The 26,330-nt window shown below is 43.0% G+C and overlaps 2 protein-coding genes across 4 annotated transcripts in view; both read left to right on the top strand.

The window, feature by feature from the left end:
- LOC146674180 (uncharacterized) overlaps positions 1 to 26,330 on the top strand; it is an 83,705-nt gene that overhangs the window by 50,837 nt on the left and 6,538 nt on the right. For 2 of the 3 annotated variants that reach the window (XM_085394617.1, XM_085394601.1), the window contains exons 11-29: positions 100 to 201; positions 302 to 336; positions 3,403 to 3,555; positions 3,708 to 3,839; positions 4,125 to 4,172; positions 4,705 to 4,845; positions 6,665 to 6,791; positions 8,317 to 8,487; positions 8,562 to 8,596; positions 8,832 to 8,996; positions 9,116 to 9,250; positions 14,300 to 14,338; positions 14,420 to 14,560; positions 17,200 to 17,279; positions 17,402 to 17,425; positions 17,667 to 18,015; positions 18,714 to 18,767; positions 18,987 to 21,623; positions 21,713 to 21,791. In XM_085394617.1, the coding sequence (XP_085250743.1) occupies positions 100 to 201; positions 302 to 336; positions 3,403 to 3,555; positions 3,708 to 3,839; positions 4,125 to 4,172; positions 4,705 to 4,845; positions 6,665 to 6,791; positions 8,317 to 8,487; positions 8,562 to 8,596; positions 8,832 to 8,996; positions 9,116 to 9,250; positions 14,300 to 14,338; positions 14,420 to 14,560; positions 17,200 to 17,279; positions 17,402 to 17,425; positions 17,667 to 18,015; positions 18,714 to 18,767; positions 18,987 to 21,623; positions 21,713 to 21,791 (4,647 nt within the window). The remainder of the gene's footprint in view (positions 1 to 99; positions 202 to 301; positions 337 to 3,402; positions 3,556 to 3,707; positions 3,840 to 4,124; positions 4,173 to 4,704; positions 4,846 to 6,664; positions 6,792 to 8,316; positions 8,488 to 8,561; positions 8,597 to 8,831; positions 8,997 to 9,115; positions 9,251 to 14,299; positions 14,339 to 14,419; positions 14,561 to 17,199; positions 17,280 to 17,401; positions 17,426 to 17,666; positions 18,016 to 18,713; positions 18,768 to 18,986; positions 21,624 to 21,712; positions 21,792 to 26,330) is intronic. The other variant, XM_085394609.1, reaches the window with a different exon arrangement.
- LOC146674181 (uncharacterized) lies at positions 343 to 3,392 on the top strand. The gene has a single exon (XM_085394859.1). It carries the CDS (start codon positions 1,422 to 1,424, stop codon positions 2,133 to 2,135), a length of 714 nt encoding a protein of 237 aa, XP_085250985.1. The 5' UTR covers positions 343 to 1,421; the 3' UTR covers positions 2,136 to 3,392.

Genomic DNA, 26,330 nt, shown 5'->3' with positions numbered 1-26,330 from the left:
ACGAGAACAGTTTTCAGATTTTTATTTAAATCAGCTGGGTAATTTGCATCCTATCTAAACTACCACTATTTAACTTAACTACATTTCCTTTATTCTAAGTCTCTGTGACTGCAAAGAAGATCTCAAAGGATCAGCCGGTCGCTCCTACCCACCCAACATTTGAGGAACTGATAGAAAAGCAACTATGTCCAGAAAAAATCCGTAAGAAATCCCCAAAGATCTGTATGAAAGATTTCCCAGTGTGAAGATATTTTCTATTTTATAATTATTTTCTGTTTTTCTTTTGCTCTGCACTTTACAGGTTGTCTCAAGACAGTCAGGCTTCCCCGTAAACAGGTAACATTAAAAAAACACTTAAATTATACCTGTAAGAAAAACATGCTTTGTCAAAGTGGTTAAGTTTTGATCTGAAATAGTTCAGTTTGTTTTAAAAGTTTATAGTTGGGTTATATCTCATTGTCAGGTGACACTCAAGTAGGTGTAAATGTAGAAAAATGTTAAAAATTCAGTAGGTATGTCGCAATAACAGAGATTTACATACACTAATAGAATTACACAAAGCATGGTTACCAATTTAGTACCAAAACAAAATAATTATCGTGTATCTCCAAAAGTTGATTCTGTTCATCTGGACGTAGCGTTTTGTGGGAGAAACGTTTCGTCACTCATCCAAGTGACTTTTTCAGTCTCAGCTGACTGCAGGTTTCCCCAAATCTTATAAACAGTACATTTGCATAATGACTGAAACCAGCCCACTGAAAGAACAATGGGCTGGGAAGTCAGTCCCTTAATTTTAATTATGCAAATTCTCATGACCATTGATCAACAACCACTGATCAAAACTCACTGATCAAAACCCATTGATCAATGGTCATGAGTACCATTCACAGAGAGTTGGAGAATGGCTGCAATCACAGCATTGTAAGATGGCGAAAAATTATCTTGTATACTAACACATATTAAAAGTCTGTACACCTCACCCCTGGCGTCGTTGCCCACCTCTCAATTTTAAATACACATAGACATTGAGGGCTAACAGGAGGGGCTATGCGCTTACCTGCTGCATCAACACTACAATGAGCGGGTGGAGGGAGGTTTGGAGTCTTCTCTCACCCCCGTTCTCTGCGACCTGCTGGAGCGGGGGGGCTAGGAGGAGGAATTGGCCGTCCGACTGTGGTCTGGAGTGTGGGGCCTCCCTGCTGCTGTGGAGTCGGGGCGGTCTGCCTCTCCCCACCGCAGGGAAAAGGGTAACACCACCTGGGTCTGGGTGCAGTTCCCCCCCACCAGGGGCAAGGGTACCTAGACCCGGTTTGTAGAGTACGCTTGGGGAGTGTGATCGTGTGTACAACGTCTCTTTATGTCTGTCTCCACGTTGGTTGAGTGTGGAGTAAGTGCATATGAGAGCATGAGGGTGGGAATGGATGTTTGTATCTGTGTGTGCCTGTATGTCTGTGTCTATATGTCAGGTCGGGTATCAGACACCACCTCTCTGGGGACATCTCAGGCCCTCCAAGGTTTGGAGGCTTATCTCCACCCACCACCACTTCCCCTGCCGGTGGCGGACTCCCTCAGACATCGGTGCGTTGGTGGTTCTTTGTGTCCGGGGATGGGCGTCCAGGTACACACCGGCTCACTCCTTGGCGGCCGCTTATTGGGGCCTGGAGCCTGGGGCTCGCTTGGGCCACTCCGGAGGTGGAGTGCCCCCGGCCCCTCGGCCTGGGGATCGGTCACTCAGGCACGGCTGGCTGCCGGCTGAGCTCACGGGCGCATCACTGCAACTCCCCCTGGCTTCTGCTCCGCGGCTGCTGAGTGAGCCCTCATCTGGGACTCTCCTCAGCTCTTACTGGGACAGTGGCGCGGCTGCCCCTCTGTTGGTCTTCCTTGGTCTCTTGTGTTCTGGGGGCCTCTGGATGTCTGGAGTTTTGATCTCCTCCATACCTGCTTCATGCCCTGGAGGACGGGGCAGTGGCCCCCCCACACCCTCTAGCAGATCATTACATGAAGGAACCTTTAAAAAACAAGCGCGTCCATGCTCACAGGTGTACACACGGGTGATCACACCCACAAACTACACCCTTTTTGGCTCCTACCTCAAAGCACACTGTGTTCTGTTGATCTTACGTGCTGCACAATAATGTTTAATATTTAGTATTTACTGTCATATTCCCATATATCATTGTGATGTTGTTTATTCTATTACTCTTGTTCTCTTCTGCTTGTTTTCTTTTTTCTTTCTCAACAGGTGATCCAGGTGATCGATAGATGCATTTTTTTTTCCTCTCTCAGCTTATTCTGTTGGTTTTTGTTTTTTGCCCTTCTCCCCCGTCCCTCTTCTCAGCTGTTTCTCTTTCCCTCTTTCTTTCTCCCCTTCTTTCCCCCAGTAAAGTCTGTCCCGTATTCAGCAAATGAAAATAAAATAAACAATAAAAGGTGAATCAAATGGACCATTACGGCAAGGCTGGGATGGTCAATTTGGTAAAGTAAATCCGTTGGGCATCTTTCCTCGCCTTTAGACAATAATTCTGATGGCAAAAGAGCCAAACGGGACAGGCAAAAAAAAAGTCTGTTATTAAAAAGCTAATTTGGAATGTTCAAATTATATGCACAATCATCCAGGACATGGTGGTTTTGAGTGCTTAAAAAAATAGGGGTTTAAGTAGGGGGCTTGAATACCTCAGCAAGTTGTTTTAAAACTAAAGAACCTTTTAAGAAGCATAAGAGATGAAAGTTCCTCACAAATTAATAGAAGCCCAGCTTTTCTTTTTAAGCAGTCTACTATCAAATCAAATCAAATCACTTTTATTGTCACATCACATGTGCAGGCACACTGGCACAGCACATGCGAGTGAAATTCTTGTGTGCGAGCCCCACAAGCAACAGAGATGTGCAAACACAACAACACAAACGAGCAAAATACAAGAATGGCCAACCTGAAACTAATAAATATATGTACAATATATAATAGTGTATGCATTTCTGGATGTGTATACTAAATATTTTACTACAGAAACAGTTTTTCCTTCCTGAGTTTGAAAAGCGCAATAGTGCTGTTTACACATTTCCTTTTGTGAATCAGTTATCACTCTTTAAGGATCCACCTTAAATGAATGAAAAGTACTTTCATAGCTGACTCTTACTGCCTTTTTTTTATCAGTGAGTCAAGGTTGAGCTGTACTGTGTAAAAGAAAAAGAAAAAAAGAAGTCAAACCAAAATCAGCATCAGAAACATTTTGTACTCAGTATTTTATTCTGATGTACCTCATTGTGTTCATAGTTGTAGACAGTGCTCAAAGTGAGGCACAGTTTCTAACTGAATGTTTTGCCTTTTTGAGATTTCTGTCCGGAATTTCTTCAATTGTAAACTAATCTAAAACTCTGACTTTATTCTTTTCTTTTGCACAGCTTGTTTCGCTTAATTACAAGGTGCTGTTAATAAGCAACCTGCCTAAGTATCGTGATGGCTGTTATGAAGAGGAGGACATCGCCGATCTGCTCACTCCACACATATTTGATTATTACGACGATACGATCTACGTTATACCACAGGCGCGCATGGTAAGCACCAGGCCATGAATTTGCATTGGGCTGGATTATTACCTTCATTTTAATGGGATTCTAAATGTCTTTTCTAAGACGACCTAACTAACATTTAGTTATTACGTATTTTGTGAGCGCAGTGTGTCAGTGTTTGTTTGTTTTTCCTTCAGGCTTTTGCCCTCATGCCGACAGCAGTGGCAGCCAAAAACATCGTGCTAGCATCAGAAAATGATCGTAAATTTTTTCTCAATGGGTCTAAACTTCGACTGCAGGTTGTGAAGTACAAGAATTTAACGACCCCGGTGAGCACTGTGTTTAGATAATACACTTTACTGTTGTGAGATATGTTATTAAAAATAATTGAAAATCTGTTTCTGCTTGTTGATGGAAACAGTATCCTTAAAAGCAAGCTGATGTTTTTAAATGTTCAATCTATTTAAAATGTGGTTGTAAGTAAAAAAAAAAAAAAAAAGTAATATTTTGTAGAGGCTATAAGTAATAAAAAATACTCTTTGAACTGAAATCAATTTAACAGAATCCAACATTTATTTGATGTAATGACTTTTAACTATTTGTTTTTCTTTCAGCTTGAGTTTTATATATATCTGATGTATCGGCTGTGTTATGTTAAGAAGGTAACACGCACACATATCTCAGAAACACAGACTACACTAGAATACCTTATAAAGTATAGAGTATAAAGTTATAACTGGCAGCACTCACATCCAAGTCAAAACACCTTGAAAAATATGAGCATATATTAACACATGGCTAGGAAAGGTTTGGATAACTTTTTTCCTGCAATAAGTTAAATCCTCATTCAAAACTGCATTTTGTATTTTAAAAAAAATGTGGTTTTTTTTGTGTGTGTGTGTGTTTTTTTTTTAATTTAATTTGAAACATGCAAAAAACTAAGAACCCAGGAAAGGGCAAAAAGTGGTTTTCTGTGTACACAGCTAAGTTTAAATATTTTCTCAAACAATGTTATCAACAAAAGCAAGAGCTGCAATTATAAATTGTTTGGATAATGAAGATAGCTGCCAGGGTGCATACTGCTGTGTGACTATATGTGCAAACTTATGACCTTAATCTTGGAACTGTAGTTTAAGAAAGCATGAAATATTGTTAAACTAAATACTGTTTCTGGTTTGTTTTAATGTTCACCAGGGTTTCTCGAAACAGGAAGTGACAGATATTGGAGCACGGACAATCTACATCAGGAACATCTCACCAGGCGAGTCCCGGGATCTCAGAGAAGCTTTGGGAAAAATCGGTATTGTAAGAAACTACCTGCCTCTTCTCAACAAGGTATAAACACACTTATAAGCAGCAACAAGTGCATGTTTTAAAAGTCTGTGAAAGGCTGTATGAGCTACACTCAACAAAAATATAAACGCAACACCTTTGTTACTGCTCCCATTCCCCATGGGATGGACGTAGAGACCTAAAATTCATTCCAGATACACAATATAACCATCCCTCCCAAACAGTGGTCACAAATCAGTCCAAATGTGTGGTAGTGGGCACATCTGCTATATTGAGATAATCCATCCCACCTCACAGGTGTGCCACATCAGGATGCTGATCTGACATCATGAGTAGTGCACAGGTGTACCTCAGACTGCCCACAACAAAAGGCCACCCTGGAATGTGCAGTTTTGTCTCACAGCAAAATGCCACAGATGCCACAAGCAATGAGGGAGCGTGCAATTGGCATGCTGACAGCAGGAATGTCAACCAGATCTGTCGCCCGTGCATTGAATGTTCATTTCTCAACCATAAGCCGTCTCCACAGGCGTTTCAGAGAATATGGCAGCGCATCCAACCGGCCTCACAACCGCAGACCTCGTGTAACCACACCAGCCCAGGACCTCCACATCCAGCAGGTTCACCTCCAAGATCGTCTGAGACCAGCCACCCAGACAGCTGCTGGAACAATTGGTTTGCACAACCAAACAATTTCTGCACAAACTGTCAGAAACCGTCTCAGGGACGCTCAACTGCATGCCCGTCGTCCTCATCGGGGTCTTGACCTGACTCCAGCTCGTCGCCGTAACAGACTTGTGTGGGCAAATGCTCACAGTCGATGGCGTCTGGCACATTGGAGAGGTGTGCGCTTCACGGATGAATCATGGTTCACATTGTTCAGGGCAGATGGCAGCTGAGAATGTCCCAGTTCTTGCATGGCCAGCATACTCACCGGACATGTCACCCATTGAGCATGTTCGGGATGTGCTTGACCGGCGTATACGACAGCGTGTACCAGTTCCCACGAATATCCAACAACCTCGCACAGCCATTGAAGTGGAGTGGACCAACATTCCACAGGCCACAATTGACAATCTGATAGACTCCATGCGACGATGTGTTGCACTGCATGAGGCAAATGGTGGTCACACCAGATACTGACTGGTTCTGGGTCCCCAGACCCCCAATAGCGCAAAAAACTGCACATTCCAGGGTGGCCTTTTGTTGTGGGCAGTCTGAGGTACACCTGTGCACTACTCATGATGTCAGATCAGCATCCTGATGTGGCATACCTGTGAGGTGGGATGGATTATCTCAATATAGCAGATGTGCCCACTACCACACATTTGGACTGATTTGTGACCACTGTTTGGGAGGGATGGTTATATTGTGTATCTGGAATGAATTTTAGGTCTCTACGTCCATCCCATGGGGAATGGGAGCAGTAACAAAGGTGTTGCGTTTATATTTTTGTTCAGTGTATGTGTTTATGTAAGTGCATTCTTAACTATCCCCCCAAAATTGACAGACACATTAAAACAAGATAATGTGACTGGTTTTGGATGCTACTTATCTTGATGAAAGCACAACTGCAAAACTATAAAGATAGTAAAGAGAGACTGCAGGTAATCTGTTCGCTGTAGCACATGATTCTTCATATGCTCATGCGCACTAGTGTTCATCACATTAGAGCATTAGTGCAGGGGTCACGTTGAGCATGGCTCCAGTGCTTCATTGATCCAGGATTTCTGACTTTTGAATCCAGTGAACTCCACAATAAAGCTGTGCTTAGCTCACTGTTTCCATGTGTTCCATTTTCTACCATTTAGAATGTGAAATTAAAATGTTTAGAGTAAATTTTATCTTTCTTGTGTTTCAGGTGTTAATTGAATTTGAGTCTGTGTGTGATGCTGATCGCCTTGGTGTTTGGTACAGCCTTCTAAAACAGGCCACTGGCCACAAATTGTCAAGGGTGGAAATACCACACAGTGGATTTACGTCACTGCGTGAGTGTGTTTTGAATGGGGTTTTAAATAAATGTGATTTAAACGGGGAAAAAAAGGTGAAGTTGATGGAAGGTCATCTGGTAATACACTGAATATGGTGGGTTGTTTTTTGGCTGTAAATCGTGTCTGGTAAGGGTAGCTGCTTTTGTCCTGCTGGCCTTCCTGTACTGTGGGATTGCTTTGGAGATCTACGTGGTCTTCTACAAGGCAAGCTTAAGAGTTATACTTTTTATACATTGGTCGTATTGTCCAAAGAGACTCTTGTCTTTGGACAATACGGCAAATATTGTCGTCTTAGTGGGTGATGCACAAAAGAAGCAAGTGAATTGAAGATTACAAGGAGTGGCAAAAGCATACTGATACTAGAGACAGATTAAATTCCAACTAATCAGGGGCGCTATAGAGCAAGACATGGTGTAACACACAACTTAGTAGAGCTGCAGAATTCTGAAAAATTCTCTTATAAATGTCACATTCCACTTTCTGAACTCCTAAAGTTTGCTTAGAGAACAAAATAAGGACTTATTGGGCCAAACCACAGACTACTGTGGGACTTTCTGGTGGAAAGAAGACACCTCACGGCCTGAAGAACCACGCGCCAACGTGATACAGATGAATCGAACAAAGTCTCATCCGACCTAACTGAAACGGCAGGCATGACTGCTGAAGAACTGAAAGCCAACACTAAACCCCCTGCGAGGAGAACTTTCTGAAGTCATAAAAGAGGAACTTAGAGATATTTTCGGAGTTCAGTTTTATCAATACTGAAATACAAGTAGTCATGTCCGAAATAACTAACACTGCCAGTAACCCCGGTTATTCTGAAGTTTCCTCAAAAATTTCAACAGTATGATTGAGCTCAGGGCTGTGGCTCCTCACTACCAGATATTGCAAAATCTATTTTGTCTCCAGTGCTGCACCAGCTGCTCCCATCTCCACCATCGTGGAAACACATCACATCTATCACACAGAGTCTGGATAATAAGCTTTCCTTCACTTTCTGTTTGTGAAACAGTCATGGATATATTTTTCAGTTCTTCCCTGGACTCTGGATAAAGCGAAGTCCGAGAAATGTTGCAACATATGCAAAACTGCTGCTTTATCGTCATCCACAATAAATTATTGCAACACATTCCCTCAACTTTGATTCACTAACACTGTGATTCTCCTTCCCACAAATCCTTTGATGCTCATTTGCCTCGTTATCTCTCTGACCTCTTTTCTGGTCCCTCCAGAAGTCTTTGCTCCATCAGCGGTCAATTCCCTTCTGCTTATCTCTGCCCTAGACACATGAACCAGAGCCATTACTTAAACTCCACTTTTTCAGACTGGCATTTGGTCTAACTCTCTAATCATTTTTTTCCTGATGCCTATGATACCTTGGATATCTGTAAAGGTGCTTAAAGTTAAACTGAAAGTCAGTTAAAAACCTGACACACACACACACACACACACACACACACACACACACACACACACACACACACACACACAAATTAAACAAAACTTATTTTTGCTTGTGCAGCACCAAGATTGCCACACAAAGCTTTGCCAGACAGCGATGTTGCTGTTGACGGGGCAGCTGTCCCAACAGAAGATATGACCATCCCACAACCCAGCACTTCACCATATTGGATCACAATGACAACTAGTCCCTTTGTGTTCCCCACTGTCGCTCCTTGGTTCACAATCCCAGGTGAGAGAAACTAAAATTAACCTCCAGATATAAAGTGTTGACTGTTACTAACTGTGTGTGTTTTACACTTCTAGAGTATTTAACTGTCAGGGAACCTGATGACATTGAGGTGAGTGCATTTTATAAACCAAGGTTTCATGTGTTAAACAGGAATCCTTGAGTAAATACCAAGAGGCGTCCATTTTTCCAAATACCGACCTCAAAAGCCACATTTCTCTTTTTCTGCTAAACTTGGTTTCATTTTGTCTTCTCTATGTGGTCAGTTATAGTAATATATTTTTTTAAAAAGTGCTGCAAAGTTTCTCTTCACATAAACTTTGGTTCTTGAACCTTGTGTCTTGTAGAAAGCCCAATCTCAAGGTTCTACGTTCTCCACGATCATGTTGACTGGTTTGCCAGAAGGAAACTACAGACAGGAGGATGTCACCAAGCTGGTGTGGCGTTACTTCCCTGATCAGACTGTTCAGACTCTGTACTACAACATAATCGTTTTATCACTGCAGAGGAGGGTGAGGAGTAGACCCAGCAGGCTGATACAGAGAAATTTGCATTTGCAAATTTAATTCAATTTAATGATTAATATTGAATGTTTCCTCTGCGTCATTTTTTCCCCTTTCTTCCTCTCCAGGCCTTTGTGTTTTTTAACAGCTGGGATGCGTGCTGCGATTTCGCCAGAGATTACCTCAAAGATCCAGTTACAGTTGGAGAGTGGAGACTAGGAATCCACATTGTTTTAAAAGACATGCATCCTGGTTCAAGTGAGGTATGAAAATGGAGCAATCGGGGGCTGTTAAATCAGGGGCATGCTCCTGTTTCACTCAAACTATTCAGGTGCCAATCAAAAAAGATTCCTCCTCTAAGGAGTGAGCACAGCATCATCCTTCACTAGGGAATTGCCCAATTTAGTAGAAATGAAAAACAGGGAACATATGCATGAATTTCAAATCAAGTATTTATTATTATTTTGTCTGTATTTGTTCCTTCCTTTTTGCGACAGCAGCACAAAAGCTGCATGAACTTTATCCACTTTTCTGTTCATAGATGACAGCCCACGTCATTCCGCCACCACTTTAAAGTTTCCACAGAGCTTCTTGTGAAGTCAGTCCTGTGTAAACGTTAAAGACCCAGACATAGGTTATGGAGTGTTTCACTGACTATTAAGCAATGCCCTCACTTATTTATTTATTTTTTTCTAAGCTTTATTTTCATTTTTAAATTAGAAACGAACAAAAAAAACAAACAGACACACAAAGCAAGAAAGAAAAAAAAACAAAACAAAAAACAAACAAACAGAAAACTCACAACTATGGGACAGAGCAAGTATCATCAAATAACCACAGCATGGCAGGCCATTGTGACCACAAAAGCACTCCCAGGTGCACACTCTTGTATCTATGCCTTTCAGGGATAACCTCAAACATCTGAAAAACCAAACACAGAAAATACAGGAATAGTAATAATAATAATAATAATAATAATAATGACAATATTGGTAAATACAGAAATTTAAAACAAACACACAAACAAACAAAGAATTCAAAAAAAAAAAATTGAGCAAAACAGAAAACACATCATGTGAACCCCTCCCACCATCCCCCCACCCCTTTACCCCTGTATGGCTCTCAACCTCATCACATTCGTGTATCCAGACAGCCCATATTTACACCTATCTATAGAAACTCTCATACACAGGAATGAACATCCCACAAGATAAAACTACAGCATTCAGGAAATCAAGTCAGAAGGGCCTAACCGGGGATCAACTCAAGGCAGACCCAGGGGGATTTGCATCATCTCTATGATCTGTTAGGTCCAAAGACGGTAGTACTGACAGGAAGGGGCCCCAAACTTTTTCGAAGGTTCCATATTTCCCTTTTACACTATGCAATATCTTCTCAGGTGTGCAGTAGGACGCTAGCTCATTAATCCAGTGTCTCAGTGTTGGAGAGTTTTCAGATTTCCAATGTAGCAGAATACATTTTTTCACTGCAGTACTCGCAAGTAAAATAAAATATTTCTTGTGATAATTCACATTTATAGAACCTGTGTCACCTAAAATCCATAGTTTTGGGTCCAGTTCGATTTGGATCCCCATTACCATTGAGATTATTTCAATCGCCCGTCTCCAGAACTCTTCTATCACTGGGCAATTCCACAGCATGTGGAGGAGGTCACCATCTGTCACCTTACATCTCAAACATTTGGGGGAGTAATTAATATCAATTTTATGTAACCTATAAGGGGTATAATATATCCTATGAAATATATTAAATTGCATTTGCCTGTGATTTGTAGAAATTAACATGGTCTGTGCCTGTTCCAATAAATGGTGCCATTCTACCTCTTCATAGACATAGCCCAGGTCTGTCTCCCATTTTCTTTTTAAAGATGCTTTATTATAGTCAGGTAACTTTTCATTGATAATAGTGTATATAGAAGATGCTATTCCTTTTATTGACTTCCATGGTTTGGTGCAAAGATGCGTTTCTTTGGGAATCTCGGGGAATAATCCTGGTAAATGGTAAATGGCCTGCATTTGTATAGTGCTTTTCTAGTCCATAGGACCCCAAAGCGCTTTACACTACATTCAGTCATCCACCCATTCACACACACATTCACACACTGCGATAGCGATAGCAAGCTACATTGTAGCCACAGCTGCCTTGGGGCGTACTGACAGAGGCGAGGCTGCCGGACACAGGCACCACCGGGCCCTCTGACCACCACCAGTAGGCAAACATGGGGTTAGTATCTTGCCCAAGAATATTTAGCATGCAGCCAGGATGCAGCCAGGATGCAGCCTGGGATCGAACCACCGACCTTCTGATTAGTGGCTGACCTGCTCTGCCACCTGAGCTACAGCCACCCACTTTGGATTTCTCTTTGACCCAATCTCTTATTTGTAGGAATTTGAAGAAATTTTGTCCTGGAAGTTTGAATTTTTCCTTTAGTTGTTGAAAGTCAATAAATGTATCATTATTGTATAAATCGGCAACAGTTCGAATATTTCTGTCCTTCCATCCCCGCAATATTGGGTCAGCAATATGATGAGAGAGATCAGGGTTGCCCCATAAGGGTGTCCTTCTAAGAAAAGAGATATTTACTTTCAGAAGTGAGTGGGATTCCTGCCAGGCACAGAAGGTGTTTAATATTATCAAATTGTTTGTGAGCTTGGATAGACATTTTTTTTGTACCTAATAATGGAACATCTTTTAATGGTATGGGGTTCACCTCATGTTGTTCTATTGGAACCCATCGAACCTCACTCCTCTCTGCATGTAGCCAGATCCAAATTGATCGGTACTGGGAGGCAAGATAATAGTTCCTAACGTTTGGTAAATTAAGTCCTCCCCTTGAATATGAGGCCTGTAGTGAGGAGAGTTTGACTCTTGGATTTTTCTTTTGCCATATGAAAGAAGTTATGAGTTTGTTAAGCTCTTTGAAGAAACTTTTAGGAACATTTGTAGGGAGACATTGAAATAAGTAGATAAACTTAGGCAAAATGTTCATTTTAACAACATTAATTCTCCCTATAAGAGATAATGGAAAATCCATCCATCTCTGAATATTAAGTTTGGTTTGCTCCAACAGTTTGATATGATTTAATTTGAATATTTGATCCTCGGATTTACCAATTTGTATACCCAAATACGTAAATCCATTATTACACCACTGTAATGGGTCAGTAAGAGCTGTAATACGGCTATCTTGTATATTTAATGACATAATCTCACTTTTGGTATAGTTTAACTTGTATCCTGAGGCTGCACTGTATTCTTTAAGACACTTCATTAAAGAGGGAATTGATTTAAGAGGGTCCGTTATATACAGTAGGAGGTCATCTGCGTATAGAGAAAGTTTATGTTCACTTGTGCCGAATTTGATTCCAGATATGGAGGCATTAGTACGGATGGCAACTGCTAGTGGTTCGATCGCAATCGCAAAGAGCAAGGGGGAACTTGGACAACCTTGTCTGCAACCTCCAGTTAAAGAGAAAGTGCCAGAAAGCACATTATTTGTTATGATATTGGCTCTGGGGGCATTAAAAAGTGTCCTAACATAGCGGGTGAACTTTTCTCCGAAGCCCATGGCTTCCATTGCCTGAAATAGAAAGTTTGGCTCAATCCTGTCAAATGCTTTATTAGCGTCCATGGAGATTATTAGCAGTGGGTTTTGGTTTTTTTGAGCAGTATTCAGTATATGGAGCAAACGCCGCACATTATCTGCTCCATGTCTGTTTTTAATGAAGCCTGTTTGGTCGGCATTTATTATCTTAGGCATAATGTCCTCCAATCTAAGTGCAATTATTTTAGATAATATTTTATAATCTGCATTTAAAAGCCTGAGGGGTCTGTAAGAGTCACATCTCTGTTTGTCCTTGCCTGGTTTTGGCAATAATGTGATTGTTGCAATTTCCAATGATTCTGGTAATTTATTATTTTCTAAAGCTTCTTTAATCATATTTGTAAGTGGTGTCAATAATTTATTAGAAAAACCCTTATATTAATCAACTGGAAATCCATCTGGTCCAGGGGTCTTATTATTTTGTAAACACTTGAGGGCTCGAAGAACCTCCATCTCAGATATATCTGCATCAAGCAGTTCTTTGTCCTCATTATGTAATTTAGGAAGGGTTATTCCATCTATAAATCTTTTTGCAGCAGTACTGTCGACCCCTTGCTCAGATTTATACAGATCTTCATAGAACCGTTTAAACTCTTACACTTTGCGACATATTGGTAGCCCAGGAAAGTTTAATGGGATTATGGTCTGAAAAAGTAGCTGCTAAGTAGGAGCAATCTATCACTGTTGCCATCATATTTTGTGGTACAAGAAACATATAAATTCTAGAGTATGTATTATGTACTGGTGAAAAAAAGGAGAAGTCCCTCTGGCCTGGATGGAGGTTTCGCCACAAATCAATTATACCTATATCCTTCATACCTTGGTTCAGTGCTGTTGCTGCCTTGGATAGTGAAGCTGTTTTGGGTGAGGACCGATCCAAAGAGGGGTTTAGGACCAAATTAAAGTCTCCACCCACAATATACTGGCCCTCAATTGTAGCCACTTTCATTATTAAGTTGTTAAAGAATAAAGGGTCGTCGTAGTTGGGCCCATATATATTTACCAAAGTTATCTTATTTCTATTTATTTCACAATCTACAAGTAAGAATCTGCCATTTTTGTCCTTTTCAACTGAATTTAGTTGAAAGTTCAGGTGTTTATTAATAAGCAGGGTAACGCCTCTTGCTTTGGAAGTATATGATGAGTAAAAAACATTGCCTACCCAATCTCTTCGTAATTTTAAATGTTCAGCGTCTGTGAGGTGGCTCTCCTGGATAAAAGCGACATCTACACTCTGCCTCTTTAAGTATGTCAGCCCTCACTTATTTTGAAACTTCAGTTGCTGCTAACCTTCTAGCTTCAGCGTTTCCCATCTCAAGTTTCCTTGCGGGCTAGCTATTCAGGCCCTTTGTGAGAACTCTCTCCACAGCTACATGTTAAGAGGAATTGAGGTCTGACGACTGTTGCGGAAAGTCACTGAGACTTAAAAAGCATCAAATAGTTCCTGCAAAACTTCAGTTATATGTTGTGTCGTTACTGTCCTGAAGTATGAATCCTTTGCCACAAAGATGCATACCAGGATCGAGTTACTTCTCACTTACAGTGGAGTCCAATCTTTATCTTATCAAATGGGGTCAATAGAACATTAAAAACACTCTAACCAGGAGGAGAGTTATTCAATAGTTATTTTACAAACAGAGGATAAGTAATTGATGTGAGCCGCTTTCATCTTCTACTCTTTTCACAGGAGAGCATGTACAGAAGCATGATGAAATGGAGCAGCACTGTAAGTCAGCAGTCACATAAATCTGTCCTGTAAAAGCAGCAGGCTCGGGTCTCCCTGATCTTAACACTGGTTGTTTTTCAGCATGTTCCACAGTCTGAGTCTCTGGAGGACCGGCTGCTGATTGTGGAGGTCTCCGAGGTGAATGTGGACCTTCTCGTGAAGATCATGAAAGTGGTGGCTCCCATTGCTGCTTTTGTCAGATTTTTGCCGCTTGCCAACAGGGTACGATTTCATAAACACCTGCAAATTTTTCACGTTTTACATCTGCAAGGCTTGTTATGGTGTCTGCTGCTCTTAAAATGCAGCTTTTTCTGAAAAGTCTTCAGAAGGTATTAAGTCTTAAATTTCACCCGCAAAGCTGGTACAGTTTGGTTCAATTTAAACTGCTTAATAAAATTAAGGGAACACTTGATCAATGTTCCCTCTAAGCTGCGCGCGTGCGCAATTGCGCACTTCTGGCACGGTCTCTGCGCACAGAACATCTGTGTTGAGCACAAAAAAAAAAAAAATCGAACCTGAATTGAAATTAAATTAAAACTTTAACAATTCTGTTTTGCAGTGTTAGTCAGTAAGTGACTGGCTGCCACCTTATCCCATAGTCCAGCCAATAATGCGATTCACATTCGTATATACGCAGCTAATCAACGTCGCTGACAGGCTATGACAGCGTCCTTATGTGCCAACACCGGTGTTTTAGCTAGCAAAGCGGCGTGGCTGATGTGGACTGAAGCCACGTTAATGACAACGTGTACAACCATTGGAGATGTGAGCAGGACAGACGGAACAATTGATGGAAAACGTGTGGACGTTACACCAGTTTTTAAATTGTGTTGATTGGCCACGTAAAACCAGAGTTATGATAAAAATATGCGATGTTTGGTTTTCTTCCTGAATACTACCGTTGTTTATATTTACTGCGGGAAGAAACGGTAAAAACTGCGTTTTATAAGGAAAACGTTTGAAAGCACTCTCTGCCTGTGAGCAAAAACAAAACCAAAAAAACCCTACCCTTTCCTATTGGTCAAAAAATGTACCATGTAGACCAATCAAAAAGTGATATAGCAACATGGCATTTAGTTGGTTAGGAAGGGGGATGTTTTGGAGTGGCACAAATAATTTGTGTGGCATCAAATTTGATGCAGAACAGCTGATTGTTCTGTAAATAGTTTGAAATGTTTGTTTAAAAAACGCCTTGGCTGCATTTTTATGTAAAGAGCTGCAAAAAAACTTTGTTTGCATAACTCAGTAACTTTTTTTGAAGAAGTAACTATATAATTAATTGCCCAGCATTGGTCTTTATATACTGTATTTTGCAGTCAGAGAGTTACAGGACTCGCTCCCAGACCACAGACTCATAATACAAGTCAGAGCTTTATAATCTAAAAAAAAAAAGAAAGTTGTGTTTTCAAAATTGGAGTTCAAGTTATTTTTCCTTCCAATAGTGTTAACATACTACACAAGTCATGAACAAGATTTTTTTTCTAATTTTCATTGTAAGTGGGCTAAAGCAGTTAATTAAAAGTAGTCTAAGATAAATGTAAATGCTGTAATTTGATTATTTTAATAAACCATGTAACTTGGATGGATTCGATGCTGGTGTGACCACAGTGCACACGTCTGCTGTTGCTCACAGTGGTCCAAGGGACCGTTCATGGAATTTGTGCGTTCGCTCAGACACATGAAAAATTAGAGGGAACATTGCACTTCATCATTGCAGAATAACAGTCAGTTAGAATTCAGAGAACTTCAGTTTGGCTTTAGCAGTCCTTCTCCTTGTACAAAGTAGAGGATACCTGCTGAATGGTCATTGCTCTTCTATGGCCCTGTCATGAACCAAGCAGCCAGGAACACACAGGCACAAATGTAATCTTCAAAAAATGGGTTTTATTATACCCCAAAAGGACAAGATGATTACAAAAATTCTAAATTTTTAGTGATCCGAGCTGAAAGAACCGGTTCTCTAAAAAGAGTTGGAAATCCCATCACTACAAACCATTATAACACACCATCTCCTAATATTTTCTCCACACTTTTGAGGCCGCACTGTTAGACACGGCAGATCTTCTTGTGACTGCCATTCAGGAGGAGCTGGACTGCCTATGCAACCTGAGTGAACTGCATGCACAATTCCACCAACAGTGAAAATCAGAAAAAATTCAATCAGGGAAGATAAAGAAAGCAATAAGTGGTTAACATGGAAAATGAAGACATTAAAAAAGTTTAAGTGGTGTAACTTTCTTATACTGTGATGATCAAGTGGTTTTTAAACTGTGTTTTTAAGTTTGTCTTATTTTATTCTGTTTGCAGCTTTAAGCAAGACTTTTAACATTGAGAAACTTTTTAAATGAGTCTGAAGGAGACTTTGTTTTTTTAACACTAGTTCAGCAAGTTTTAATATTCAGACAGTCCCTGCGACAGGCAATCTGAATTTTACATGCCTTTGCAAGCACTGGTGAAATACACTAAGTTCTCAACCAAGTGATAATCTTATGACCTGTTCAGCCTTTCGTCCTGGCCCATCTAGCAGGGAAGATGCCTGCAGTTTGAGGCAGCACTAAGTTATTCTTTTATTGTTTCTTGCTCAGTGGTTTTATTCTTTAATCAAAAACTTTGCAAAAGTATAGAAATATGTTTGCGCTTATTTTCCATTTGCAAGTTTAAAACACCAAGATTTTTTTGTTCTTTTAACAAAAAGTTGTACTATCGTAGAGGGCAGTAAAGAAACTCGCCAGGACCTCTGTCCTGTTACTTTCACAAATTGGGCCTGTAGCGCACCCTTTGAGTACCACTGTGTTGCTCAAATATCCTCAGGAAGAAAACAATTGTACTGTCACTGATGTAATATCTTTCTGTTTTCTCAGATATGCATTGAGATGGCTGAACCTGGTGGATTAACACAGGTGATGGAGAGCAATGTCACCAAGGACTATTTATCTTCTTGGTAAGTGTGTTCCACAATCAGAAGTGAGACAAAGAGGAAATTGATTTTAGATTGTGTGTTTTTTTTCTTTAAAGTGTCTTCATGCTTGTCTGACCTTGTGCTTTTTTCTCTCCTCTTCATAGGAGTAAAGTCGGACGTATTGAGTCGTGAGTATCTTTCATTTTCAGGTTTAGTGGCAGAGTCAAAACAGTCATGATGACTGCTACACTCCTCAAGGTTGTGCTATAGTAAACAGTTCCCAAAGATGCAAAAAGAGAAGAGTGTGATTTAGACATAAGCAACTCTAGATTAGAAATTTGAAATGGAATTTCTTATTTCACATTAACATTTTGTGACAACAAACTTCTTTTCATAGTAACCTACTGGCATCTTTGCTTTTAAATTCAGTTTGAAGAGTCTGAAACAGCGTCTGCAAGACTCGGGTGAGAACACACTTAACCTCGAACTGGAAACAGAGAAGGCCGCAGAATCGACCGCTGTCCCGCAGCCAAGTGAGGAAGGCCAGAAAGCAGCAGTGAAGGAAGAGGGGCCACCACAAACTTTGGTCACTACTCCTGATGCAAACGCCGCCCCCACCGCTTCTAGCGCTGCTCCTTCAGCAACAAGCCCAGTCAAGTCTGAGGAAAAAGACTCAAAACTTCATCGCATCAACTATGACCTTTTCATGGCCATTACAGCGGCGCTTCGTGAGCATAGACAGGGTCGAGAAAGTAGGGCACAGAGCAAGGACAGAGAGGTAACACTTTAAATTTCACTGTGTTGTCCCAGACACTAAAAGCCTTATGTTGGAGATCACATATGAGCATTGTATAGTAGTACACTGTTGATTGTTGCGGTAAAGCTGCAGGCTGTATGAATAATTAATGCTGATAATAATAACAATAATGTATACTTTATTGATCCCCCTGGGGAAATTACTCTCTTTGCATTTGACCCGTTCACTCAGTGAAGCAGTGGGCAGCCACTAAGCAGGCGTACCATGTGTAGGGATGGTACCTTGCTCAGGGTTACCTCAGGGTAGCCGTTCAGTGGATTTGAACCCCCGACCTTCCAATCACGGGGAAAGTGGTTTCGATGTCTGTATTTCACATGTGATAGTAGACTGGCAGTTTACGTCTGTGACACCTGATCAGCTGAAGGCAGAGCAGAGAAGGAGATTACTCACTCCCCATTGTGACAGGCGGAGATACTGTCCACTATACTCATGAGGAAGATAACATTTTTAGATTTGCATTATTTCTGGAACAGATAAATTAAAGCGAAGGTCATCACTACATATAGTCTTATTTATTTTTTGCAAGCTTGTGCATGTCCAATTTTTGGCGTCACCACTCACTAAACACCTTTCAGGCTATATTTTAGGTGTTTGTCAAAACCAGCACAGAATAATACGAAATTAATTCAGTTAATTTTTTTTCTTATCTTCATTTCCAGAGCAAAATCAGCAGCCCTAGTAGGGCACAGGATGAAGACGCACCACACAGAAAGGTAAACGTTCATCAGACCCACGAGGATTTCTCTTGTGGGTGGTGGGGGTGGGCGGCTGGGCTAACTCAAACACTTAATCACACTGAGAAAATTGGTCATGTGGTTACTGGTCATATAGGAGGTTTTTGTGGACAGAGGGACATTCGTTGATAGTTAGACTCTGATTATAGTGTAAGCTGTTTCATGGCTCCACAGACTGTTTTTGGTTTTTCCATCTAGGTTCAAGTTGATAATTTAGAGAAGAAAGTTTCTTCAGAGAGCCGCCCTTTTGGTGAGCCGGATTTCAATGTAGACAACTTTGTCACTGTTGATGAAATTAACGATGATGCAGCAGACGCAGACCCCAATGGTGAAAGCGACTCTTCAACTAAGTCCACAAAGAATAAAGAAAGTCAAAGCTCAGCTGCATCTCCTGCTTCCAAACGAACCTCAGCAGGGTCCTCCAAAGACTCCAGCAGCTCAGCCTCTCCCTCATCCAAGCCCACGAAATTTTCTGAGAAAAGCAGTTCAACCTCCTCACTACGAAAAAGTAAAGACTCATTTGACTCCACCAAACCCGAATCCTCTGTGAGTGTCAGTAAGCCTGTTTCCTTTTCTGGTGAGAAAACGCAGCTAAGCAAACCTCCAGACAAATTGTCGCATTCTTCGTCCTCGGGTTATAGGACCCGTTCAAAAATGGCATCAACCGCTGATGCAGAGCTAACAGAGGAGAGTGCAGCAACAAAGTCTGACCTCAAAGTGTCAGCAAAGGAAAATCAAACTAAAGTGGAAACATCATCAGAGACACAACCACCTGCAGAGGGAGAGGGATTAGGGATGAAGAGCCAAACACAAACTCTGGAGACTGAATGTAAGGATGACGCACACAAAGAGTCAAAGAAAAGCAAAGGAGATGGGGGAAAAGACAATGCAGGGAAATATCCACAGGAGGAGGAGGATGATGGTGAAAGTTACCAGATCCTTGATTCGATCGACGAGCTAACAGATGAACAGATAGATGAAGACTCAAACCAAGAGACTAAAACAGAGTCATCAGGGCCTGAGCAAACCCAGAGTTTGCATGAGGGGGAAAGTCAGGTCTTGAACAGCATTGATGATAAAGGCTCAGAGGAGTCCAGTAAAACTGAAACGGATGCTCCTCTCTATGTGATAGACAACGTTAGTGAAGACCAAGCCAGTACAGTCCAAGCGGACAGTCATCTGGTCAAAGATGAAGTTGCCACAGCAAAGCAGCTGTCTGAGGAAAAGATTCAAGAACCAGATGCAGCTGATAAAAAAGAAGGGTTGGATCCAAGCATGAACCAAACTCCAAGGTCCAGTGGAGATGGAAAAGAAATGAATGAGGAGATGCTCTCAGAAAAATCAAGCAAAGCTTCAAAAGCATTTTGCCAAACTCCAAATAATGAAGAACAAGAAAACAAAGGCAGTTCAGCAGATGTTACTAAACAGAAAGCCTCTGAGAAGTTAGATTCAGTCAATGATTACACCAGAGGAGAAGATGACGAGAAGAAACTTAATACTTCGAAAGCAGTCACTGAAGGAACTGAAGAAGAGGAAGAAGCTTACCAGGTAATTGATTCTGTGGAAGAAGAGCCACCGACCACAGAGACCCAGGCAGAGGCTGAGAACAAGGAGGAAAAAACCAAGAAAGACGTTGAAGTGGCTAAACGAGCTGAAAGACCAACAAGGAGGGGTAGACCGAGAACAAGAACATCTAAAAGAGAGGAGAAAGAGACACAGGAGGAGATGATCTTTGAGGTAGTGGATTCTGTTGAAGATGAATTTGTTCAAGATGTCTCCACCACAGAGAGGCCTGGTAGAAGGAGGTCGGCCAGAGGAAACAAAGAAGATAAAAAGACGCCAACTTCCACAGTTGCATGTATAAAAGCCGTCAGGGAAGAGGAATCTACGTCTGAGATCCTAGACTCAGTGGAGGGTAAGGCTGCCATGAACGAACCAACCATCACAACAAGGTCAACCAGAGGAAGAAGAGAAACTAAAGAAGACGTCTCAAAAAAAGACAAAACACCAACGAGAAGGAGGCCGACACCTGCCAGAGATTCTCAGGAACCAATCAAGGAGGAACCTCAGCAGACTCAAGTGAAACAGAGCACACCAACAAAGAAGAGCGAGGGGAATGCCACCTTTACAATAGCAGACCCAGTGCAGGATGAAGTTATTAAGGATGAACGGGCCAAAACTCCGGAAAAAAGAAGAAGGGGAAGACCAAAGAAGGACACTAAAGTAACTAAAAAACAAGCTGCCATGAAGAATGCTGCATCTAGTAAAGTGGCTGATGAGGAGGAGGCCATTTATCAGATTGTTGACTCGGTTGAGGATGAGACGGCTGACAATGAGCCTTTGAAAGACCAGAATACAGAAGAGCCAACAGTGCCTAAAGACGATAAAGACTCAGCATCGCCAAAAAATGCAGATGATGAGGAGGTGGTCGATAAAGAGGAGTGTTTGGATCACACTGCTGAGGTTAGTGATGCTCTATCTGCTGAAGACGAGTCTGGTACAGCAACGAAGGAAGAGAAGCCAAAAACAGATACTAAAGAGGCCACTGGGTCCCAAAGTGAGGCTGCTGCACCAGAAGAAAAAACAAATCTGGAGGAAGACACCCTGGAGCTGGTCACTCTGGATGAGGTGGGAGCAGATGATGCTGGGGAGGAAAAAGCAGTGGAGGGTCAGGACTGGAGCAGGGAGATCACCAAGGGAGAACCTGCAGAGCTCATCACTCTGGATGAGATTGTTGAAATAGATGAGGAGGAGGGGGAAAAGGCAGAGGAAAGCACAGTGGAGCCCCGCCCACCAACACAGGAGAGCCAATCGGTGGAGGCCGCAGACATAGCGGTAATGTTGAGATTTATTTGAGCATCTTTGTTTCCTCTTTAGTAAAAACAGAAAACTCGATGGTCGTGATTTTGTGTCTTTGTTTTTAGACTTTTGCGACAGCAGCTGAGGTAGAAGAGGAAGCAGAGAAGACATCAGGATCTGCTAAACGCAAACATGATGAAACAGGTCAGTTTCATTCTCCATCCATCCATTTTTTTAACTACTTGTTCGAGTTCGGGTCGTGGGGGCAGTCGGAAGTTCAGACTTCCCTGATAGCCTCATTGCTGGATCTGCCCAGGGGCCTCCTCCCAATAGGACACAAATGACCTTGAACAAGAAAGCCTGTTCTGCTGTTCAGTACAGTACAGTAAACCACAGCACCTAGGAGTTGCCCAGGAGGCATCCTAGTCACATACTCAAACCACCTGAACAGAGTTTGATTTGCACGGTCAGATTTTGTGGAGGAGAAGCGAATGTGTACAGCATAGTTTTTGTTGGCAGGGCTCTAGAGTGCGTCACAAATGTGACCAAATTTTTCAATGGTGCGACTAAAATAAACCTTAGGTCACACCGGTGCAACCAGCTGTTCGAGTAAAAAAAAAAAAAAAAAAAGAAAAAAAAGTCTCTGCAACTCTGAAAGTCCAGATATTCCTGTAGTCTTTAGTACATGTTTGAAAGTGCAGGTGGATAGAGAGAGTTGAGTATCTTGAATTAAGCGATATTGATTCATTAAATCCTGAATAGAGTTTTAAATATAAATGTATTTTGCCAGAAACACCAGAATCTCAGGTCAAAGCTCACAAAACTATTTCAACAACCACCAAACAGCAAATGAGAGAGCAGGTAAACAGATTCCACACAAAGACGTAAACACAGAGCGGACCCGACACATCAGAATCAGCTTTCTCTTTCTCGGCTTTCTCACCCAACGGCCTGTACACGGACACACCGTCGGGGCTGAAAGCCGACAGCTCACTGATTCTGATGCGTTGGTGGGTCCGCGCTTTGTGTTTACGTCTTTTTTTTTTTTTCTTGATTCTGAGTAGCAGGTTTTGTCTCTCTCAGACCAAAATTCACTGATCCAGCAGCAAAAGAAGCAGCAAACTGCGCTTCACATTTGATAAACATCGTCATGAATTCCCTCTGACATTAGGGCTGTTCGATATAACGATATATATCGGATCCATCTTCATCTTCAACCGCTTATCCGAGGCCGGGTCGCGGGGGCAGCAGCCTAAGCAAAGAGGCCCAGACCTCCCTCTCCCCAGCCACCTCCTCCAGCTTATCCGGGGGAATACCAAGGCGTTCCCAGGCCAGCCGAGAGATATAATCTCTCCAGCGTGTCCTGGGTCTTCCCCGGGGCCTCCTCCCGGTGGGACATGCCTGGAACACCTCACCCAGGAGGCGCCCAGGGGGCATCCTTGTCAGATGCCCGAACCACCTCAGCTGACTCCTTTCGATGTGGAGCAGCAGCAGCTCTACTCTGAGCCCCTCCCGGATGGCCGAACTTCTCACCCTATCTCTAAGGGAGAGGCCAGCCACCCTTCGGAGGAAGCTCATTTCCGCCGCTTGTATCCGCGATCTCGTTCTTTCGGTCACTACCCACAGCTCGTGGCCATAGGTGAGGGTAGGGACGTAGATCGACTGGTAAATTGAGAGCTTCGCTTTTACACTCAGCTCCCTCTTCACCACGACGGACCGGTGCAGCGTCCGCATTACAGCAGCTGCAGCCCCAATCCGTCTGTCAATCTCCGGCTCCCTTCTCCCATCACTCGCGAACAAGACCCCGAGATACTTGAACTCCTCCACTTGGGGCAGGAACTCATCCCCGACCCGGAGAGGGCACTCCACCCTTTTCCGGCTGAGAACCATGGCCTCAGATTTGGAGGTGCTGATCCTCATTCCCGCTGCTTCACACTCGGCTGCGAACCGTTCCAGTGCGAGCTGGAGGCCCTCACCTGATGAAGCCAACAGAACCACATCATCCGCAAAAATCAGAGATGAGATTCTGAGGCCACCAAAGCGAAAGCCCTCCGCCACTTGGCTGCGCCTAGAAATCCTGTCCATAAAAATTATGAACAGAACCGGAGACAAAGGGCATCCCTGGCGGAGCCCATCACCCACCGGGAACGAGTCCGACTTATTGCCGGCAATGCGAACCAAGCTCCTGCAACGGTTGTATAGGGATCGAATGGCCCGTAGCAATGGGCCAGACACCCCATACTCCCGCAGCACCTCCCACAGGACACCCCGAGGGACACGGTCGAATGCCTTCTCCAAGTCCACAAAACACATGTAGACTGGTTGGGCAAACTCCCATGCGCCCTCAAGTACCCTCGAGAGGATAAAGAGCTGGTCCAGTGTTCCGCGACCAGGACGAAAACCGCATTGTTCCTCCTGTATCCGAGGTTCGACTAGCGGACGAACTCTCCTTTCCAGCACCCTGGCATAGACTTTCCCAGGAAGGCTGAGGAGTGTGATCCCCCTGTAGTTGGAACACACCCTCCGGTCCCCCTTCTTAAAGATGGGGACCACCACCCCGGTCTGCCAGTCCACAGGTACTGCCCCTGATCTCCACGCAACATTGCAAAGGCGTGTCAACCAGGACAGCCCTACAACGTCCAGAGCCTTCAGGAACTCGGGGCGGACCTCGTCAACACCAGGGGCTCTGCCACCAAGGAGTTGTTTAACTGCCTCAGTGACCTCGCCCCCGGAAATTGGCGGGTCATTCCCCTCATCCCCAGACTCTGCTTCCTCCTCGGAAGACGTGTCAGTGGGATTAAGGAGGTCCTCGAAGTATTCCTTCCACCGCCTGACAATTTTCTCAGTCGACGTCAACAGCGCTCCACCAGCACTATACACAGTGCAGGTAGAGCACCGCTTTCCCCTCCTGAGACGCCTGACGGTTTGCCAGAATCTCTTCGAGGCAGTCCGAAAGTCTTTTTCCATGGCCTCTCTGAACTCCTCCCACACCCGAGTTTTTGCTTCAGCCACTGCCCGAGCCGCATTCCGCTTGGCCTGTCGATACCTGTCAGCTGCCTCCGGAGTCCCACAGGCTAACCAAGCCAGATAGGACTCCTTCTTCAGCCTGATGGCTCCCTTCACCTCTGGTGTCCACCATTTGGTTCGGGGATTACCACCACGGCAGGCACCAACCACCCTGCGGCCGCAGCTCAATGCAGCAGCTTCGGCAATGGAGACGCTGAACATGGTCCATTCGGACTCAATGTCCCCAGTCTCCCTCGGAATGCTGTTGAAGCTCTGCCGGAGGTGTGCGTTGAAGATCTCACGGACTGGGGCCTCTGCTAGACGTTCCCAGCACACCCTCACTACGCGTTTAGGTGTACCAGGTCTGTCCAGTGTCCTCCCCCGCCACCTGATCCAACTCACCACCAGGTGGTGATCAGTTGACAGCTCAGCCCCTCTCTTTACCCGAGTGTCCAGAACATATGGTCGCAGGTCTGGTGATACGATTACAAAATCGATCATCGACCTACGGCCTAGAGCGTCCTGGTGCCACGTGCACTTATGGACACTCTTATGTTCGAACAGGGTGTTCGTTATGGCCAAACTGTGATTAGCACAGAAGTCCAATAACAAAGCACCGCTCGGGTTCAGATCAGGGAGGCCGTTCCTCCCAATCACACCCCTCCAGGTCTCGCTGTCGTTACCCACGTGAGCATTGAAGTCTCCCAGCAGGACAACAGAGTCTCCAGGTGGAGCACCTTCCAGCACCGGATATCGGATGACGATATAAAAACATCTATCGTTTCATTTTACGCTATCGTTTGTTTCGTGGTATCGCAAAATAAACTGTTTACAGTAATATTTTTTAATATTTCTCTTATATTTAATATAACCACACTACGTATGGACAAGCGCCTGTTTTTATGCGTTGTCGTTAGCAACAACGACGGTAACACCATCGCGTGTCCGCTTGTTTATGTTCCACATAAACCTTTCACAATAAAGCTCAAGATCCTGTTGAGACTTTTCAAAATAAACTGAATCACGTGAAAGAGCAGAGTATTTACGGATGAGAATTAAAAAAGAGCCGCCAGGTGCTAAAAAATAAACCTTAGACTCAAACGTTAGAACAGGCTTTTCCCCGCAGCACGCCGTGTAATAAATACTCACAAAGAAAACGGCGGCCGTTACAACTTATGTCTAAAAATGTATAGTTTCATGCATCAGTTAAAACACTCGACTCCAGCTACATGACGCGCAGCTGGAAACGCTTCACGCAAGTCGAGCTGCCCGAGATTCACAGAATTTACAGAAAATGTAACATTTTTGTGATTTATATCGTTATCGGACGATAGAATTCTTATATCGGGATATGAGATTTTGGTCATATCGCACAGCCCTATCTGACATTGGCTGTTTTGCTTCCACCACGATAAAAATCACACTTCATGCACAGCTGTCTCTCTCACTCTCTCACTTTCCCGTCTCAAATCTCTGTTTTGTGCATTATTCATTTGCTCATTACCCACCAGTCTACCGTTGTTTACAGCGCTGTCGGTCGCCGTCTATTTTTTTTTTTTTATACCTCAAATGACCTCGAACAAGAAAGCCTGTTCTGCTGTTCAGTACTGAAGAAATGTAAACTTTATAAAATTATGCAAAATCGCAGAATAGTTTTAAGGTTATCTGCTGTAAAAAGCCAGGCCAGGAAAATTTCCTTCATGTCATAGAAATCAGTGATGATACCCAGCCCTAGTG

The sequence above is a fragment of the Rhamphochromis longiceps genome, linkage group LG3 (genome assembly GCF_057381845.1).
Source record: "Rhamphochromis longiceps isolate RC_006_pf linkage group LG3, R_longiceps_female_GT1.1, whole genome shotgun sequence".
NCBI lineage: Eukaryota > Metazoa > Chordata > Actinopteri > Cichliformes > Cichlidae > Rhamphochromis > Rhamphochromis longiceps.
This window is presented reverse-complemented; position numbering and strand designations above follow the sequence as displayed.